Here is an 18,162-nt window from a genome sequence, read left to right as displayed (position 1 = left end):
AGTAGTAGTCATTGGAATACACACAAGTGCTTCCGGAAGCACAGCAGAACGGTCCAGCCCAGTTTTGGCCACCACATTGACCCCTGGATATGAGTTAGTATTATTTTTTCTAGACAGAAAGAAACGCTTAGTGTAATACCAAACACTTGAGCAAGACTGTCGTTCCTCAAGGGGAACGCTAGCTGCCAGTGTGGCCAGCGTGGCCAGAGTCGCAAGAATGCCTACAACCATGATGATCTCCTTTGAAGCGGCTGGTGTTGAGACTGTGTGGGATCATGGTAGAATATTTTGGCATGATATAACCCATTTTATAATCACGGCGATGTCTCTGTCTACTTGTCCCAAGGTGTCATGTCAATGTAGCATTCGGCATCACAGGATAAAGCCCGGGGAATCCGCAACATGCATAGCCTTGACTGGCGGCTAATAAACTCCGTCTCCGCCTCAATACATATTACCCATTAAATAAGCTGGCAGAATGCACGGTCATTATACAAAACGTAGCATTACACATAATATAGCCAGAGGTTGCGGCTAAAAAATTCCATAGTCTGTGTGTGATGCTGCGATCCATGCCATAATTGGTGACCAAAAGTCAACATCGTATGCTATGGTTACTGAATGCGGAATGGGACGTCCAATAGAGGCTAATACGCTCGATTCCCACCTGACAATACGTTGGTGTTTTCGCGAAGACAACCTAATATGCAGTCGGTCCGAGGGAGAAAGACTAGTAAACAGAATAGCCGTTAGCAAGTCTCTTCAAATACTACCTCGCAACATGTCCGATCTTTAGAGGGCATGGTGAGGGCATGGTGTGCGATATGTTACGCAATCTCGTGGCGCATCTCGTAATAAGATTGTTGTAATAGCCTGAGAGGTTAACAGGCTAAGCTCAGCTGAAATGGCTTGAGATATACCGTAATGACGCCTACGTTCTCTATGTTAGCGAACTCTTTTTACGTGGCGAATAGCAAAAAGTTTTCGAAATGAATAGAGCGAGCATTACAAACAATATGCCCCACTGGCGTGGAGGACTTTGATACCATATCAAATAAAACTCGCAAAGTGATCCTTTTGATACAATCAGACTGTTCTAGAACTATCTGGATTGACAGGAAAACTATGCTCGCGACCGCGACTGCAAGTGGATAGCACTTTTCTCAAATGTGCCTTTGCTTTGCTAACGTTAATGCGAACGTGGTAGAGATTTCATGCACTGACAGGAGCCTGCATATATTATACAATTATGGCTGCTGTTGTTAATTAGTACGAACTTCATATTGAAAGAGGGAAGAGTAGTTGCTCAGACGCCTTGTGAGACGTTGGCGACTTGCTTGTTGGGTAGCTAGTGATCACACAGATACATTAAGAACATCCATGCCATATGGTCTTCATAAGTTCAGACTTGGTAACGCTCTTCAACTCTCTTATTGATAGTCACATACAAGAACATATCCAGTGTAGTTAGCTATTCGATATGTGGAAGCGACAAATGGTGGCCGTTATATACTCACCGTAGAATATCGGAAAGCTTTTGTTGGAAGAGGTTAAAGATAATAATAAACGAACAGAGCATTTACTACGCATTGGAGTCGTTTGTAAGATCTAACTACAGCTCCTTCGTAGAGAAGCTAATTGTAATGTGGGCTATTCTATTCAATAAAACAAATAGCTTCTTTTAAAGTCGCGTAATACGCATTGATCGACACCTCAATTTGCATGTGATTTTACAAACCCCTTGCTAGATACCACAATACGGCCTTCCAATCTATTTATAAAGTACTATAGCAATGCAGTATTAGCTTTAAACATACCAAGACGCGATAAAGCTATTGTTATAGTAGCCAGCGGATAATAATTATAGATGATTCGGCATCGCGTATCCATTGATAAACGGCACATACATCATTTGTGAAGTTTCGTTGACGCACTATGCGGCAGACCCACTCCAATGAAGAAGGATTACAAGATGCAATAGTACCAACAGATTTGTTTTATGTATTTTGGTGTCATCTTCGCCGTTGTCGCACATACAATAGTGACGATTATACAGATGCCACAAAGCGGGGGTGCCTGAGCGCTAGATTAATTGGGGGGAGTGAACTCTGTTCCCCGAGAATAGCAACGACAACTATGGTACATTGAAATAGAGATATATGTTTGATATGCTTGCCAGGCCTTGGAGGCGATACATGTCAATTGATTCCTGGTGAAAGGTATGTCGAGCAATCTATTGGTTTTAGTAAATTAGTTTCACAGAATGGTCTTGAGCTGGTCGTAGGTCTTAATACCACGTGGGCGGGGGAACTTAATGCACACCATCCACAGCCGCCAAACATTTTCTACACCGCTCTACCACTTCAATACCTATGCAGCATTCAACTAAGACTAAGTTCATGTACCCAGATTGCAAGGCCTAAAAGGGTCGTTTGACTGCTCGCATATGAATGCGATAGTTCATAGTCAGAGCCACATATACGTAATAGCGCATGGATAGGCTCGCAAAAGGGCCTTAAGTACGCAGAAAGTTGTATGTGTACCAAGCTGATGCCAACGGACAGGAATAACAGGGCACTATCTCGGCTTATGCAACGCATATGACTTCGAATAGATCAATCTTCTTCCTTCCTTCTTCCATCCAAGACCCTGAGTACTCATACGGTTAGACATATCAAACGATGAGGTACGGAGCCACCCCCAAGTTTTTTTTCTAGGTGGGTGATGGGGAACCTCGAACACTACCCCAATAGCTAATAGCCCCGCGTTTCGTTTCTTATAAAGGCATCCAGCTTCCATACTGTAGAACGAGACGATAATTTATTCTTAAGACAATACCACGGCCTTACGAGACAGGTAGAGAATGGATTATGTTCGTACGATTCTTGTAACCGTTGGCAAAAATGGTCCAGCGGCTTGTTCAGAAGATGAAAGAAACGGATATCGGCGATTCCCGGTATTCGCATCAGTGGAGAATATACTGTGCAGTACAACCAGCTGCCCCTCCACGTGGCGTATCTGCGCTCTCTAGCTGGATATGCATCCCATAGCACAGCTTGCGTGACAGATGGTTTGTAAAAAGCAGTAGGGGAGGGAAGATCGGATCGGACCGGGCAATCGGCTCGTGCTTGTGTGCAGTACTATGGCTGCCTTGCCTGCATATTGTTGGTAAAACCAGAGTGAAGAACAGCATTGCGCAGCTGCGTAGCCATTGCTGAAGTGAGCAACCGTTATTGGCATAGCTATCAGGACATCATTCTGCAGTGCTAAACTAGCATTATACCCGGCCAACACTGTCAAGAAATTTATCACCAAGCCAAGAGTGTCCCGCGAATGAATGGGCTAATGGCCTTATTTGTGTGCAATACCCAGCGTGACGATATCTTGAAGTAAAGGGTAAGCTTCCTAGTTTTCTATTGAGGCACATCAGCGTTCGTGACATCTCCAACTTATGCCACTAAATTTCTCATGGATATACTGTGCAGCTTCGAAAAACCGAAACGCTAGTCGTCATTTACAATTGCGAGAGTGGTGTAAGTTTGCAAAGAGGCAAGGGATCCCTTTGGTCTTTGTACTTAAAGTACAATCGCAATTTTCACAGAATTAAGGAGCAGTCGAGTAGCGGAAGTCTCTAGGTTCAGAAATACTTACATAATGATGTACGGTGACTTTTCCGCTGGGTGTGTTACAAGATCTTTGTAAGTAAGCTTAATATTCCATTGCAAAATATGCTGTATGCTTACTTATGTGGACGCTACCATGATTCGCAGAACGGTGAAAGGCGTCTAAGCCTAAAAAGAGAAGTATATCCGGTCAGAGCAAACCCCACTGTAGGTACGAAATTTACATGGATGCTATTCTCTGATGTGAATTGGTAAAGAGCTGTACCGTAACGGGTTCAGTAGTAAATATGCAGAAATCATCCTGAGCTGCAAGTATATCCCTATTTATCGGGCAGCTTTGCCAGTAAATTTTGAGATTCAAATTTTTGAAGCGCCTGAATTCGATCTTATATCCGAGCGTCCGCAGAGGCAGATGCCCGATGGATCATGGAAGAGTATCAGCGATGCCAGTCCTTTCACATTTGCAAGGACAAATAAATGTATGCCCACATTCACTGAATTCAATCCCTCTCTTATACTATAAAACGGGAAAATAGTTACTGTAGGCTTCCATTCGAGAAAGGTGTCTTTACCGCAACGAGACAGGGTAAATATCATGTTGTTTGTTGTTTTAGCAGTGGGGTTGCAATCTTTCAGCTGGCCAGCAGCCGAGTAGTCCAAGGGCGTGCATCACTAGAAAGCCCACAACGAGAAGATTTAACCCATGGCCAATATTCGGCGATAAGCAAAAGGTCCAATGCCTGAGGAATAATTCTGCTAGCTAGGTGGCAATAATAGATGTGTATTTGTTTGCCTTTCAGCTATCGTCTGTTGACCTAACTGCGAAGGGAAGTTCAGAAAATTGACACGTGGGGATTTGCTATCCAGCTCTAGGCATACCAATCAACTCTTGGCGGAACTTCGGTGTGCGAATGCAGCCGTAAGCCTTGACAATAGTTCTATCCAATGTGGGCTAGACCCCGAGAGAGAAAATCTTTCAGCTGTATATAAGAGGCAGGTCTTGCTGATAAAAGATATAATTCCAATGGTAGCTCTTTATCCAAAAAAAAAAAAAAAAAGGCCGTTCCCTGACTGCTCGGAAAAATGGGATTGAGACAATTGCTGGTTGGGGCGGCCCTGAGCGCTGGCTCCGTGATGGCAGCCTCTGTGTCATGCGCCATGCCGTTAAGCTGTCATAATATCTCGGCTGTGGCTGATACTTGCCGCTTCAACTACCCCGGTGGTCAACTCCTTCAAACACAATTTTGGGACACTAATCCATCGACGGGACCGAATAACTCGTGGACCATCCATGGCCTCTGGTAAAACCCGCTAAAAGGCCTCTCATTTTTTGAACATTCTACTAACCACCTTCGTAGGCCCGATAATTGCGATGGAACCTATGAACAGAATTGTGATAATTCCAGAGCATACACCAATATCACTGCGATCCTTCAAGAGCAGGATCCTTGTACTCTGGAGTATATGCAAACATACTGGAAAGATTACACAGGCAACGATGAGAGCTTTTGGGAGCACGAATTCGGCAAGCATGGCACATGCATCAGCACTCTTGAACCCAGGTGCTATCCCAATTACCAGCCTACTCAGGAAGTCGGCGATTACTTCAGGAGAGCCGTCACTCTGTTCCAAACCCTCCCTTCATATGATTGGCTTGCCGCAGCTGGCATCTTGCCATCATCAACAACTACGTACACTCTGGCTGCAATCCAGGATGCTCTTACTTCGCATTTCGGCCACAACGTCATCATCAACTGCAACAAGAATGGTGAGCTTGACGAGTTATGGTATCAATACAATGTCCGTGGTTCCGTTCAGTCAGGCGTGTTCGTCCCCGTTGACCCCGTTGGCGCACCCTCTACTTGCCCTAAGACTGGCATCAAATATCTGCCCAAGTATAGCACCCCTACATCGACGACAACCACCAAGTCGGCTACCAGCACCAGCACCAGCACCACACGTCCGACCATACCAGCGGGTGTCCTTTCCGGCAAGGCTTACATATATGTCGATACTACTAGCACCACGAGTCCCGGGTTCCTCATCAGCAAGGGCGCGTGGTATCGCGGCGGCGGTACCCCAGCTACGTACACTGCTACACCAAACGCTGACGGCACGACATTTTCTCTGAACTCTAGTAAGGGCAAGTGCGCAGTCTTGAGCGACTCTTCCTTTAGCTGCGATACCTCCATCACTGCCGGCAGCAGCTTTGCCTATGATGGCTCGCACTTGACGTTCGAAGGATCATCAACTTTCTATGCCACTGAGGTTCCCACTGGGCAAGCCCAGGGTACCGTGTTTACGAGTCCTCAGGCAATCTCACTACAGGTTACCTGGAATCCTTTATCATAGAGAACCGCCACATGTAACGAGTAATGACTAGTTTTGATATGGAATTCGAGGCCATTCAAATGACCGTGGTTCAATTATTCAAGATTTCCTCCTTACAGCTGTGAGAGCCTACTGCTAGCTGGAAGTTGAACCTCAGAAAGTAATATTAATGAATGCTACCTTAATGAAGAAAAGAATAATTTGTTTAGCCGCAGCTTACTAGCAGAGACTCATGTATTTGGGAAAGTCCAACAACAGGCTATATCTTGAACAGTGGGATGTGATTCTACATGTTCTTGTTCACCCCTTCTGTGCCTATTTTTAAACCCGCCAGAACGTAGATGTTTGGAGACGAAAGATTTGCCAATGATGAAAATACGACCCTAAACTCCCAAACGGGTTAAAAAGAGGACATCTTGCTGTATGTCGCAGTAATATTTCCTCTAGGCGTGGTGGGAAAGTAGAGCTTCAGCGCTCCGGTTGGATTCCCAATAGAGAATACCCCGCGGAAAATAATTGGCTACACTTTCATCCGAGGCGCAAGGGTACATCCTGGAGACTCCATCACCACATCAACGCCTGGGCTATTACTGCGACTATTACCGAGAAGTATTTCTAAATTTGAAAGATCACCCCATATTGTTGTCGGCGCAAGAGAGACCTCTCAATAATTTATTCGATGGATTGCCATAGATCCTATTATTTTTTTGGTCAATTCGAGCTACAAGCTTGCGGCGATATAGCTAATCTCGTTCTTGCTAAGACTTTACGCTGCCACCACCACTTGGGTCTCGCGATTCCTCCAGGTGAACAACATCTTTTCCTTTCAAAAAGTCATCCAGCTCTCTGCGCTCCTCATCTGGGACGTCAGTAACATGGACTGCAACATCGTCCCCGAAGCGTGCCGATATTTCTTCCAATGACAGTTTGGCTGTTTCAGGAAAGAAGAAATACACGACTGGGATAAAGAAGATACACCAGATGATGATGACAAGATAGTATTTCCAGCCAACATTGACGATTCCAATCGGCGCAGTTTGTAGGAGAATGATAGTGCTGGAGAATTGTCCGAAAAGAGAGAACCCCATGCCAATGGGACGAATTTCCGTAGGAAAGATCTCAGCAACATATATATACATCGTCGTATCGCAACCGGTTCTGTTAGCATCCGTTAGCCAATGGTCTTTTCTCAAAGAAGGGATGGATTTTTAGTATTGTATACAACAACATACCCTTGAAATGCAAGGTATAGAAAAATGAAGAATACCCCCGCTGCATTACCAGCCTTTTTCGATGTCCCTGCGAATTGGGCCACGCAGGCCGCGAGCCCGCTGGTGGTAATTAAGCAGCCGAATAGACCAACCATAAACATCCACCTTCGCGAATTGACTTTGTCATGTAGCCAGGCACCAAATGGGTTGTAAATCAAGCCGGCGGTGGTGAGCCAGAGTGCGGAGAGCAACAGAGGCATGTAGCCCGTTTGACCTAAATTGGTATATAATATGACCGAGTAATTATTCTGTTAAATTAGCGACGAATGCTAACAATGAAGGAGAGTAGACTCACAATGATAAGAGGTCCAGCAAATTCGGCACCCCATTGGGTTAGAAATCCAATAATCATTCTTTTCCGATAACTTTTCTTCTTGATCACCGCCATCCATGGCCCGCATCCAATAGCCTTTAGCCTTGCAGCGTCAAGTGTAATCTGGGCTCGGATCTGGTAGAGTTCCTCTTTTGCAGCCATGTTTTCTTGGTCTTCTGGCGACCTTCTGAGATTCAACACGACTATCCATGCTTCTTCTAGCTTGCCTTTCTGCAAAAGCCACCGAGGTGATTCTGGGATCCAAAGTGATGCTATTAGCAGCACCAGAGGGCCAAAGCATTGCATGCAGAGAGGGAAGCGCCATGCAAAGTCCGGCTGTTGAGATGTGGCAAAGTAGCACGCAAATCCAAGCCAACTTGAAAGCATATATCCAAAGACAACGAAAATTGCGTGGTGACCGACCAGCCAGCCGCGCTTCTCAGGTGGTGCCAACTCGCTCATATACATAGGGCATACTGTTACCAGGATGCCAATGCCGACACCTGCCAGAAAGCGTCCTGCCTGAAACATACTTGAGATTTTTAAATACGGACACAATTAGCTTAACGTCTTCATGTTTGGTTATTATGATGATGGAGTCAAGCCAACGTACCCGATATTCACGGCACCCCCTTGAAGAGCGCCCCCAAGGAGAGCGAAGAATCCCCCGATTTGGATAGACTGCTTCCTTCCCAGGGCCGATGCTGCCCACATAATAAACAGAGAGCCGATAGCACCACCAGCGCTATATATACCATTGGCGGTGGCAATCGTCGAAGTGGTTTTTGTTGCATAACCTGGAGTGCCACTTGGGGGAAGGTCAAAGTAGGCATACCATCCCGGCTGGCCAATCGTACTGCCAATAATTGAAGAGCAGTATCCGTATGTCTAACATCTTAGAATCTTCTAGTATACTTGATCCAGTAGCGGGAGGCTTACAAGAGAGCCAAAAGCGACCGCGACGGTCACTAGGCGATTGTAGAGTGTAGCATGAGAGACGACCATTTTGAAGACGCTGAATCAAAGCTGTCCGGCCCAGTCGTGGCCAATATCATATACTGCAGTTGTTATCGCTTTCTGTTCTTTGGGGTATCTGAAAATTGTGTGTGGAAGTGTAAAAGGAAAACGGCAATGCTGTAGGAAGGCTGGGGACTGAAGGGGCTCCATGGCATCATTATACTCCTGAAACAGGAAGGGAGGAATGCAAACGCATCGCTCTGGTCACACACGTTCTGGACTAATCAAGCGTGGTAACGCAGCATGAAACCATTGTGCCAAGCGCGCACAGCTCAGTGGCAAGCAGCTCGGAGCGTACCACTCTATTGAAATGCTGGAGGTGGGGATACCCACGCCAACGCGTAGACGAGGTGGTACACTCCGCCTGGGGAGCAGATAGCTTCCGTCTGCTAATTTGCGGAGAAGCGGGGGGTTGCGGTAAGGATCCTTGGAATGAGAACTGGTAATTTGAAAGAGGTCATGACAACCCAATCAATAATTTTCTCTCACGAATGCGATGCTAACATCGTAGACTATCCTGTGAAACTCCTCTCGAGGTTATATCATAAAGATGCATACACATTCTATATCAGATATTGAGCCCATTGCATTGTTACAGGAATCCCCAGAGATTCCCGTTAACCTGAATTCCCTACCTTTCGACCGTCTCCCAAATCCCCGCCAGGTCTGGCCATTTCCTTCTCAATCTGCCGAAGAAGGCTTGGGCCGCCTTGTCCTTCTCACCCCTGATGTCGTGGCATCTGCTGCTGCATCATGCATCAAGACTGGCCGTCGCATTTCCCTTAACTGGGACTTAACAAAACTAGATGTCGCCAATTTCAACAGAGCCCCGGCACAGCACCACATCATTCCTCTACTTAATGGTACTGCTTTTGACGACCTCTATGTGTTCAATCCACAGCAGTCTTCACAGTGGGATGGGCTGCGCCACTTCTCAGCTCCGTTTCCCACGAAAGACAATCCCAAACAGAGACTGTTCTACGGCGGTGTCACTTCGGCAGAGATTGAAGACCGAAAGAATACGCGCATTGGGATACAACATTGGGCAAAACAGGGTATATGCGGCCGAGGCGTGCTCCTTGACTATGTTTCGTATGCGGAGCGACATGGGATAGAGTACAGCACTTTTTCCGACCATGGAGTATCACTGGAAGTTCTTCTCGAGATTGCAAAGGAAGAAAACATCAAATTCCGCCCCGGTGATATTCTCTTTGTTCGCATCGGAGTTACGAAAGAATGGGATACCAAAATGACTCCGGCGGATAAGCTTGCTTATGCGCAGAGTTCAAACCCTCTTCATGCAGGTGTTGAAGGCACGGAAGAAGTTCTAAAATGGATTTGGAATACAAGATTCTCTGCTGTTGCGAGTGATGCCATATCCTTCGAGGTTTATCCTCCGAAGCAATCATACCGGCGCAATGGAGACCAGGGAGATGCACCCGGTGTATTTCTCCACGAGTATTTAATTGCTGGTTGGGGTATGCCCGTTGGAGAATTGTTTGATCTGGAGGAGCTCAGTCGAATTTGCAAGGAAGAACAGAGATGGGAGTTCTTTGTCGTTGCATCACCGCTCAATATGCCTGGTGGGGTAAGCAGCCCTCCAAACTGTATCGCCATTTTTTGATGCATAATTATATAGTTTACTTCATCTGTTATCGAGCTTATTCGATAAGTACTCAATGCCATCAGCAGGGGAACTATGATACGACATCTATCTAAAAACCCCTAGTCTCAAAAACATGAAGAATTTTGCAAAATTTGCCTGCCAATCCCCAACAACGTAATCGTTGCATTAAAACTTGCGCGTCACGACTCAAATGAGAGGCGCAGCCGTCGTCAAATACATTCTTGATAGATCCCAAACCTGCCGGTCCTCCTGTGCCGACCCAGTCCGTAACAGAGCGCTTTCGAGATGTGTTCTCGTGGCATGGAAGGTCCAGCCGCAGAGGTACTTGGTCGTTGGCAGAAGACGCAAACCGTGGGCCATATGTGGAATAAGCCAATATGAAGATGTAAGCCATGAACACGCGCATGATTTCGCATGGCGCCGACACCAGATACTCGTTAGCGATGCCAACGATTTGTGCAGCGTGCCAAAGGAGCATTCTGCCCTTGTGAGCGTCTTGTGTGAATGCGGACCTTAACCTCATTTGGGCGACTTCTACGTTATATAGACTCTTTGAACAATCCTGCGATATGTGATGGCGAACTATGTAGACAATGGCATCCATGATATCCTCAGCAGCATAGAGGTGGGAGTAGTTGCAAAGAAGGCCAGATATGCTATTAGTTATTAGCTTGTTCTTCTATGAATTTGTCAAAATGTTACTTACTTGTAACTAATCAGTTCAGGAGTGTTGGAAGGGGAGGACATGGAGCCAAGTAAGTGGTTAAGAGAGCGCAGTAAAAGTTTTTTGGATTGTTGGTGCGCACCGAGGAGGGATGGAAGACCGAAATGCTCCGGCATTGCCACTACCTCTAGCTGCTTCAAATCCCACAAGAGGCGCCCTATGACCTGCGAGCAGAGTCTTCGAGCCCATGTCCCCAGGGAATTACTTATCTGTTTTCCTGAAAATATGTCTTTCAAAGTATCTGAAAGGCTTGGGGAGATGCTAAGATGTGATCGGAGTGCCAACCAAGCTTGTGCTGAGGTAGCCCCCCATAGTGATTCGTTACAGGGCAACTTTCGAGGCAGTTCGCTCAGATCAATAGCTCCTCGGCGGCTGGTAAGAGTACAGAGGCTGCAATCGTATTCGAATGCGGCCCAAGCTGCCCTGCGTTCGTGTTCTTGGGTAACCCAAGATAGCCATTGACGATTCAAAAGCCCCATGTCGTTTCCAGCCCCAGGTAGTTCAGTACTGTCTTGGGTTTCGTCCATGATGCCCCATGATGAGGAGCCTAAAAGGCCCATGCCTCGCAAACTTCCAATCAAAACACCTCTGGAACGGTCAGCATTTTGATAGAGTTGTCTATTTCCAGATCCTAGAGAGTAAATCTGATGCAGGCAGAGCGCGTTAAGATAAGAGATGTCTCGGTAATTCCCTCCATCTGTAGCACCCTATGTTATACTTGTTTAGTGCGTGTAATCGTGGATGATTTACTTTGTCCAGTGCAGTAATGACTTACCAGCCATGAAATCATTGGTAGGCAGATTTCACTAAGCATCGATGAAAGCTCTGTGTCCTGTTCATCATCTGAGAGCAACGCTCCCACGCAAGCCATTGAGGTGAGAAGAATTGTCGGACAAGAAAACATGTTCCAAGTTGGCCGGTGGATAATCGGTTGGATATCGTGAAATCGCGAGAAATAAAGATCAAGTAGTCTGTGTAAATCGCCAAATACCTGAGGGGCATTAATATCTTCCACTGACGATAGATTCGGAAGATAGCCGTCAGAAAGAAATGAAACTAGGCTGTTCAGGCGCTTGTTTCGGTTGCCTGAGGTGCTTCTGAGAATGTCTCTTAGAGGTGGCAAAGAGTACCGATGCGGAGGTGAATCTCGGGCTTGGTCGAATGGCCAAGGTTGTCCTGTATAGCTAGATTCTAATGGATGTAGATTGTGGCTATTCACCGAATTTCCTGTTCTGCTTGTCGCAGTTGGCGGGGTGCGAGGGTGCTGAAAATGGGGTGAAGTAATTCTTTCTGTGTTAAACCCAGACCCAAGTTGATTCGAGCTGACAGGCGACTGGGTACTGGGGTGGTTCAAAATACTTGCAATGGCCCACGGTTCAGAGTTGAGACCAAAGTTCGGCATATCAACACTAAGCCAGTCAAGACCAGTCGTTCGAAAGTCAGGTAAACCAGAAATTGGATAAGTTAAGGGTACTCCCTCTTCGTTTCCAGGCATGTAGTCATTGACATGCGAAAATATCTCGCCAGCAACAGACTGTGAGACGGGAAATATAGTTGAGCTAGACGGCAGTGTAGGAGAAAATTCTGCAGGTATCGAGTGAAAAGATCCATCTTGAGAGACCTCGCAGCAGGATGAGGCAGCAGGCTCATCTCCCGAGTAAGATACTGGAGTTTGCAGGGTGTGTGGGAAAAGTTCGTCTTGTGCAGTTTCAGGTGGACTCAGTCTCGATGAGGTACCACCAAAGCCGAGATCATCCAGTTCTCGCTCTTCTTGTGTCGAGGGAGTCGGTTGTGAGTCTTTCTTCGAGTGTTGTGGCACATTGATGTTCTCGAACGCCAATTCTCCAGGTTCTGGCGACATGTACTCACACGGAACCTGGGACTCAATACACCCTCCACAGGGTCGTGCTCGTTCGCATTTCCGCTTTTTGATGACACAACGATAACACGACTTTCTCATCGATCGTTTAATGTTTGGCTGTTTGATTAGATGAGAGGCACGCAAATGCCGAAACAAAACGTCGCGTCTCGAAAATGACTTGTCACAGCGAGGACATGGTAAGACGGCTTTCAGGCTTGGTGGGAGATGGGTTAGTTGATGCCGATCGAGGTGGCTCGGGCGAGAGAATGCTTTGGTACAATGAGGACATTGTAGTGAGGGAGAGAGAACTCGTCGATTATTTGGCGGGGACATTGCTAGTAGACCCGATTCCAACCCTTAGCATGCATCGCTGTGGAAGAGAGGTGTTATCGGAGGCAACTTCACACAGGAGAAGAGAAACAAAAACACTGCTAGAAGATCTGGGGACTGCGGGGCGAAAAATTAATAAGTTCCAGTGCTTATTGGGTCTAGCTGGCTACTTTTAATGCTCCATCTCCTCTAATCCGGGGTGGCGCGTCCAGAATCTGGGGGAATATGGCTATCCAATTGGAACATGCACTTTCAGCCATCTTCTCCCTCACGACCATGTCATATATCGGTCCCTGCGGCTTGTAAGTGAAAGAAGTACCCGAATTTGTTGGCAGCAAGATATCCCAGCATGTCATTACCTCAAAACATTCTCAAGATCACTTGTCACTAATAAAGTGGCGACACACTTGTCAATTGACTTCCAACGTAAAACCATCCGATTTCTGGAGTCTATACATGTTTCACCCTCTTTTCTATTTTAATCCATCTCCCCAATGAATTGATGTCAAAGGATGCTAAACTTCAGCATACTAACTTCAGCATACCAATCACTTGCATTGCCCGAATCTCCGTAAAAGTCACAGTCGAACGACAAGTTCCTCGCCAGCATGGCTGTAGCGCCACTTTGCACATGTGCTGCTGCGTGGGAGTCCAATCTTGTGCAACACATAACTAACCATATTCTCTCATTAGCTCTCATCGCAAAAGGGGGAAAACAACGTTAACCACGTCAACACTGGTGCTTGCTGATTTATTACCAAACACTAAATAGTAACGGACTAGAGGAATGAGAGTGCTTCTGCGGCACGAAATACAGCGGTAAGCTCGGTGTACAATATGTAACCCGCAATCACTATACTGGAACAGACAGACGGGTAAAGTGTCTTCAGTACTCTCACCGCACAACATGTTATATTTTACATACAAATAAGACCGATGAGAGTATTTCCATTACTAAATTACATTGCAGATATTTGAATGAATTCCTCACAAATTGTGAATAGGCTGCTGCTGCTCTGTTCTCCGTACGTCTTGTGGCAATAGGGAGACGCAGTGGATCTTTTACCCCGCATTCCGCAAACCAATAGCACTGGGATTATCACAGGCAAATGCCGAAAATGAGTGGCACGCTCCGGTTCTGCCGCCGGTCACTCGGAGCGTACCACTCTTTTGCAGAAGCTGAACGAGACAACAAGTTAGGTTCAAAGGCCAAAAAGACAGAAGACAAGAGGCCACAAAAGACACTACAGAGTGGTTCGACTTCGCAGACATCCGAAACAGCGAGGGAACATATAGGCTAGGTTGAAGAGGGTATAGGTACGTGTGATATAATTATCGAATATATACGGATCCAAAAATTGAACCAAGCTCCTGCTTTAATACCTGTGCTAAAGCCACTACTCCTAGTAAATGATAGCATCGCCAGCATTCATAAGCAAGTTGGGTACAGTGTAAAAGGCATCTTGGGTAGCCTTGTCACATGTAAGCGCCGCACCGGAATTAATAAAGCCCCAGTGAAACATGTTCAACTGCCAACCTAGGTTATCCAATGCAAAGCCCAAGTTTAGTGCCGCCGTACGTGCAGGGGTAGTGTTGTCGTCTTGGAATCCAGGCACGTTGATGAGGGTATCGCTCGCATGAGTACCAGCAGCCTCAAACTTGGGAACCAAAGAGCAAATCGTAGCCGCTTGTGCGTCAGTGGCGGGGCCGATGTCAACATCGCCGTTGTTGCCGGGCAAGAGGTTCAGGGTGCTGATGAAGCTGTCTGCAAGAGCCTATTTCTTCAATGTTAGCCACTCCCACAGGACTCCTTGCTTGTCTTTGAACGCACCTGGTAAGGAGAAGCAGCATTTTCCTCGGTAAACTGTGGTGTGGCTTTCTGCAGAGAGGCTCGAAGATCTCCAGCGGCTTGGAGAGAGTCAATGACACTCTTGAGGATGGTTGTGGCCTGGTCCGCGGTGAGGGTGGTAGTGTCGGCAGCCGGAGCAGCACTGACACCGACAGCGGCAAAAGCCAGAGCGAAGAGGTTAGACCGCATTTTGATGAGTGTTAGCTATTTAAACTTTAATTAAGCTTGAAAGAGAGGAAAGATTGATTGAAAATGACGGTCAAGAAAGAACAATATCATGTCTACGGCAACGAGGACCCTATTATATAGATTTACAGCCTTGTGCTTTATAAATAACTTTAACCTTGATCTACCAGGATAGGGATCTTCGGAACAATAGAAGGCAGACGCGGCCAGTTAATACCCCGATATGATACATTTCGTCATATGTTCACTTATCCCCTCGAAGGCAATGTCTCATTGAAAGCACAACATTCTAACGTTGCTTATTTAGCCAGCTGCCTAAAAGGACTATGTTACAATTGGATCCCTTGCGCGGCCGCACGTAAGAAGCTTAATCGGCCCGATGCAGCATGCTGACAAACAATGTGTTGCAATCTTAATATAGCAGTTACATGGTAAGTCAAAAGCTTGGAAAGAAACTAATCAACGTGCGTGGGTATGAGAACAGTAAGGTGAATACTACATTCAGGGAGACCGAAACATAATAGGAAAAAAACATAAGCAAGATGTGTACGCCTTAATAGCCAACCAGTTTACTTCCATCATCTGGGATCATAAAATTCCTTCTAAATGCGCTGCGATTTCATCTCGTTGTATTTCAACAGCTCCAACAGTTCCTTTACTGCTCATCTGTATTTATACATGAAATATTCAGAGAAATATTGATACAAAATTAAACGCTACTGAGGGCAAACGTTGATACGCAATCAATTATGTGGGCAAAGTTTTGTTGCAATGTCAATAGCATGCTTGATGGTACGAGTATCATATCAGGGCTTAATCATCCACCATGGGACATTTCCGTCTAAACGCTATTCTACCAACGTGTTTATGGTGCTCCAAAACGACTCATTTAGTAAAAATAAACAACCTTACGCTCCTGGTGTACTCTGAATGGACGAGTGACTGAATATTGTTGTTCATCACTTATCATATATGAACATTTCGGCCATGAATTTCAGCAAGTGTACTTCAGGTAGTTAACTCAAAAGATACTCACCTATTCACAGTCTTGATAGAACGCAAAACTCAGCTATATATATCTAACCATAGTGTCGTGTTAAGGCCATTAAAGCGCAGGAGCATATTTTATTGCTATTTACGTATTATAGACAGATTTCACAACACGGAAATGGTCTAGGAAATGACACTATCTAACGTCTGATAAAAGTTAACTCCTTTGCTCTCTAGGTGTCGCTTGCCTTTTAACTAAATACAGTGTAAACCTTATGTAGTCGTACGGTGCAAAATAATCAACACATTGTTTGTCACTGTATCTCGCCAACCCTACAACCCCTTAAATCTGCCTCTTTATCTATGTTTTTGCTGCAGGAATGATAGTAATCCGGATTTACTCACGGATTACATTTTATCTTGTAGGGGTATGGGTTGTGTACGAGAACCCAACCCTTCGCCTTTAAGAGCGGTAAAATGACGGCAGCACTAACCCCTTGGCAACAGTACTACCTGGGTCAAGTAGAATAGTCTAGATTGCTACTGGTCATACCGTAAGATCCACTTATGTAATGGAAGGCAACTCAGAACGAGGAATGTGTGAGCCAGCTTTGTGTCATTGCTTAGTTCAACTACTACTGGTTGGACTACTAGCTAGTTAAGGCTACGTTTACCTCCGTACCTGTAGCATGTTCCGATACGACAAGGGAGATTAGTACTACCTAATGTTTCGTAACGACAGCTTACAGCCACTAGTTAGGCACCTCACGCGCACCTCGGCAAATATTGCCATCATAAGCAGGTGGTAGCTGTAGTCTTGCATTGCGAATTCTCCCCAGGATTAGCTATGGGAGCTTAACCCCATGGAACTGCGATCATAGAACTCAGAACCTTTTCCGCTCAAGATCTAAAGAAGACTATCTCCAATTTTTATGCAAGATTTCATTCTAAGAGAAGAAACATCTGAACTATAGGCATTAACTAGCAGAGAAGACGATGTGTGCCTGAGAGCATCGAACTCGAGAAATGCATTTCTGTCTTATTGGCCAATGTTTACTCTGAATCCGCAAACCGTATTCACAGGTTTTGCACCTCTACGTTGAATAAAGTTCTTCTTTACCGGGTGGCAATATTAGGAAAACATTCGGAGCTGTTTCCTCTCGTATTCGTGTTGAGTAATGACCCACCTCGAGAGGCAACAGATGAACAATTATACACCAACTTCTCAAATGTATATATCCACGGAATATGCGGACATTGCAATCCGCGGATCCGAGAAGCGATGACGGATGCTCTTGCAATTGGATGGAAGCTGTTGGGACTCAGTCGGTACAACAAGATTCCGGTTGCAAGAGAGGTCACTAGTTTGGCAATAGTCAAAGTGGAAATAATCTGTGACTAACCCAGTATAACCCAGTACAGAAGAAAACCTCGTTCCCATTTCCGTTGCAACACAAAGAAACAGATGCAAAGTGGTGTAGTATCTACTCATTTCTCCGAACTCCAGTTACCACTACGAACACTATGACTGCAAACGTATTGCGCGGTCGGGCTATATCGCCGTATTATAACGCAGAGAAAACCGACAAGGTGGTAGATAGCGTCCCCCAAGAGAACCTCGCTGTCATTCATAATGAAATTGTCCAAGGCTCAGCAAATTATCCTGTAAGTTCTTCAGCTATTTGATCACCATCGCTAATGAACTCGAGCAATGCGTATAGCCGGTGAAATTATGGCATCTTGACTTAGTCCACATGGTCTTTTTAGCCACTATAGGCTGAAGGCCGACATCATGACCACAAGAAGATACCCAACTGTGTGGATGAAAACCGGCGCCTTTAGTTGTAAAAGACGTATAATTGTGCTTTCGATTCCGCTGAATAGCAAATTGTATACACCGGTATGTTTAGCAAGACTGTTCCCAATATAGTAGCTAGGATAACTAGGCCAGATATATACAACGAACAAAAAGTCGATGTTGTCAATGGGCTTGGTACTGGCCTAAGGCCTGACGGGAATTTCAATTGAAAGGAATGTTTA

At 45.7% G+C, this 18,162-nt stretch overlaps 6 protein-coding genes across 6 annotated transcripts; 2 read left to right on the top strand and 4 right to left on the bottom strand.

The window, feature by feature from the left end:
* Positions 1-4,781: 4,781 nt before the first annotated feature.
* On the top strand, positions 4,782-5,975 carry M431DRAFT_5876 (hypothetical protein; the record flags this gene model as incomplete). The annotated part of the gene is made up of 2 exons (XM_024921530.1): positions 4,782-4,924; positions 4,982-5,975. The coding sequence occupies 2 exons, from the start codon at positions 4,782-4,784 to the stop codon at positions 5,973-5,975; spliced, it is 1,137 nt and encodes a 378-aa protein (XP_024773241.1).
* A 259-nt stretch (positions 5,976-6,234) lies between these two features.
* M431DRAFT_508687 (hypothetical protein) lies at positions 6,235-8,641 on the bottom strand. Its single transcript, XM_024919146.1, has 5 exons — positions 8,478-8,641; positions 8,152-8,426; positions 7,521-8,070; positions 7,187-7,473; positions 6,235-7,112 (listed from the first exon to the last, which is right to left on the bottom strand). The coding sequence occupies exons 1-5, from the start codon at positions 8,541-8,543 to the stop codon at positions 6,713-6,715; spliced, it is 1,578 nt and encodes a 525-aa protein (XP_024773240.1). The 5' UTR covers positions 8,544-8,641; the 3' UTR covers positions 6,235-6,712.
* Positions 8,642-9,041: 400 nt separating this feature from the next.
* M431DRAFT_508686 (hypothetical protein) lies at positions 9,042-10,531 on the top strand. Its single transcript, XM_024919145.1, has one exon. The coding sequence runs from the start codon at positions 9,106-9,108 to the stop codon at positions 10,177-10,179; it is 1,074 nt and encodes a 357-aa protein (XP_024773239.1). The 5' UTR covers positions 9,042-9,105; the 3' UTR covers positions 10,180-10,531.
* M431DRAFT_88120 (hypothetical protein) lies at positions 10,271-12,401 on the bottom strand (the record flags this gene model as incomplete). The annotated part of the gene is made up of 3 exons (XM_024923874.1): positions 10,271-10,838; positions 10,889-11,613; positions 11,682-12,401. The coding sequence occupies 3 exons, from the start codon at positions 12,399-12,401 to the stop codon at positions 10,271-10,273; spliced, it is 2,013 nt and encodes a 670-aa protein (XP_024773238.1).
* A 366-nt stretch (positions 12,402-12,767) lies between these two features.
* On the bottom strand, positions 12,768-13,100 carry M431DRAFT_86392 (hypothetical protein; the record flags this gene model as incomplete). The annotated part of the gene is made up of 1 exon (XM_024923673.1): positions 12,768-13,100. A coding segment is annotated over one exon (333 nt), but the record flags the coding sequence as incomplete, so codon positions are not given.
* A 1,230-nt stretch (positions 13,101-14,330) lies between these two features.
* On the bottom strand, positions 14,331-15,286 carry M431DRAFT_116772 (hypothetical protein). Its single transcript, XM_024911975.1, has 2 exons — positions 14,929-15,286; positions 14,331-14,872 (listed from the first exon to the last, which is right to left on the bottom strand). Exons 1-2 carry the CDS (start codon positions 15,133-15,135, stop codon positions 14,501-14,503), a joined length of 579 nt encoding a protein of 192 aa, XP_024773236.1. The 5' UTR covers positions 15,136-15,286; the 3' UTR covers positions 14,331-14,500.
* Between the last annotated feature and the right edge of the window lie 2,876 nt (positions 15,287-18,162).

This window comes from Trichoderma harzianum (genome assembly GCF_003025095.1).
Source record: "Trichoderma harzianum CBS 226.95 unplaced genomic scaffold M431scaffold_7, whole genome shotgun sequence".
Lineage (NCBI taxonomy): Eukaryota > Fungi > Ascomycota > Sordariomycetes > Hypocreales > Hypocreaceae > Trichoderma > Trichoderma harzianum.
The sequence above is the reverse complement of the archived record's forward strand: the minus strand, read 5'-3'. Positions and strand labels throughout refer to the sequence as shown.

What these genes read in the sequence shown, in the direction of transcription:
- M431DRAFT_508687 (XM_024919146.1), bottom strand. Translation starts at nt 8,543, where the DNA reads ATGGTCGTCTCTCATGCTACACTCTACAATCGCCTAGTGACCGTCGCG. An exon ending in CGGTCGCTTTTGGCTCTCTT is followed by an intron (nt 8,427 to 8,477) that starts GTAAGCCTCCCG and finishes CTAAGATGTTAG; the next exon opens with ACATACGGATACTGCTCTTC. An exon ending in TTGCTGGACCTCTTATCATT is followed by an intron (nt 7,474 to 7,520) that starts GTGAGTCTACTC and finishes CTAATTTAACAG; the next exon opens with AATAATTACTCGGTCATATT.
- M431DRAFT_116772 (XM_024911975.1), bottom strand. Translation starts at nt 15,135, where the DNA reads ATGCGGTCTAACCTCTTCGCTCTGGCTTTTGCCGCTGTCGGTGTCAGT. An exon ending in ATGCTGCTTCTCCTTACCAG is followed by an intron (nt 14,873 to 14,928) that starts GTGCGTTCAAAG and finishes TTGAAGAAATAG; the next exon opens with GCTCTTGCAGACAGCTTCAT.
- M431DRAFT_508686 (XM_024919145.1), top strand. Translation starts at nt 9,106, where the DNA reads ATGCATACACATTCTATATCAGATATTGAGCCCATTGCATTGTTACAG.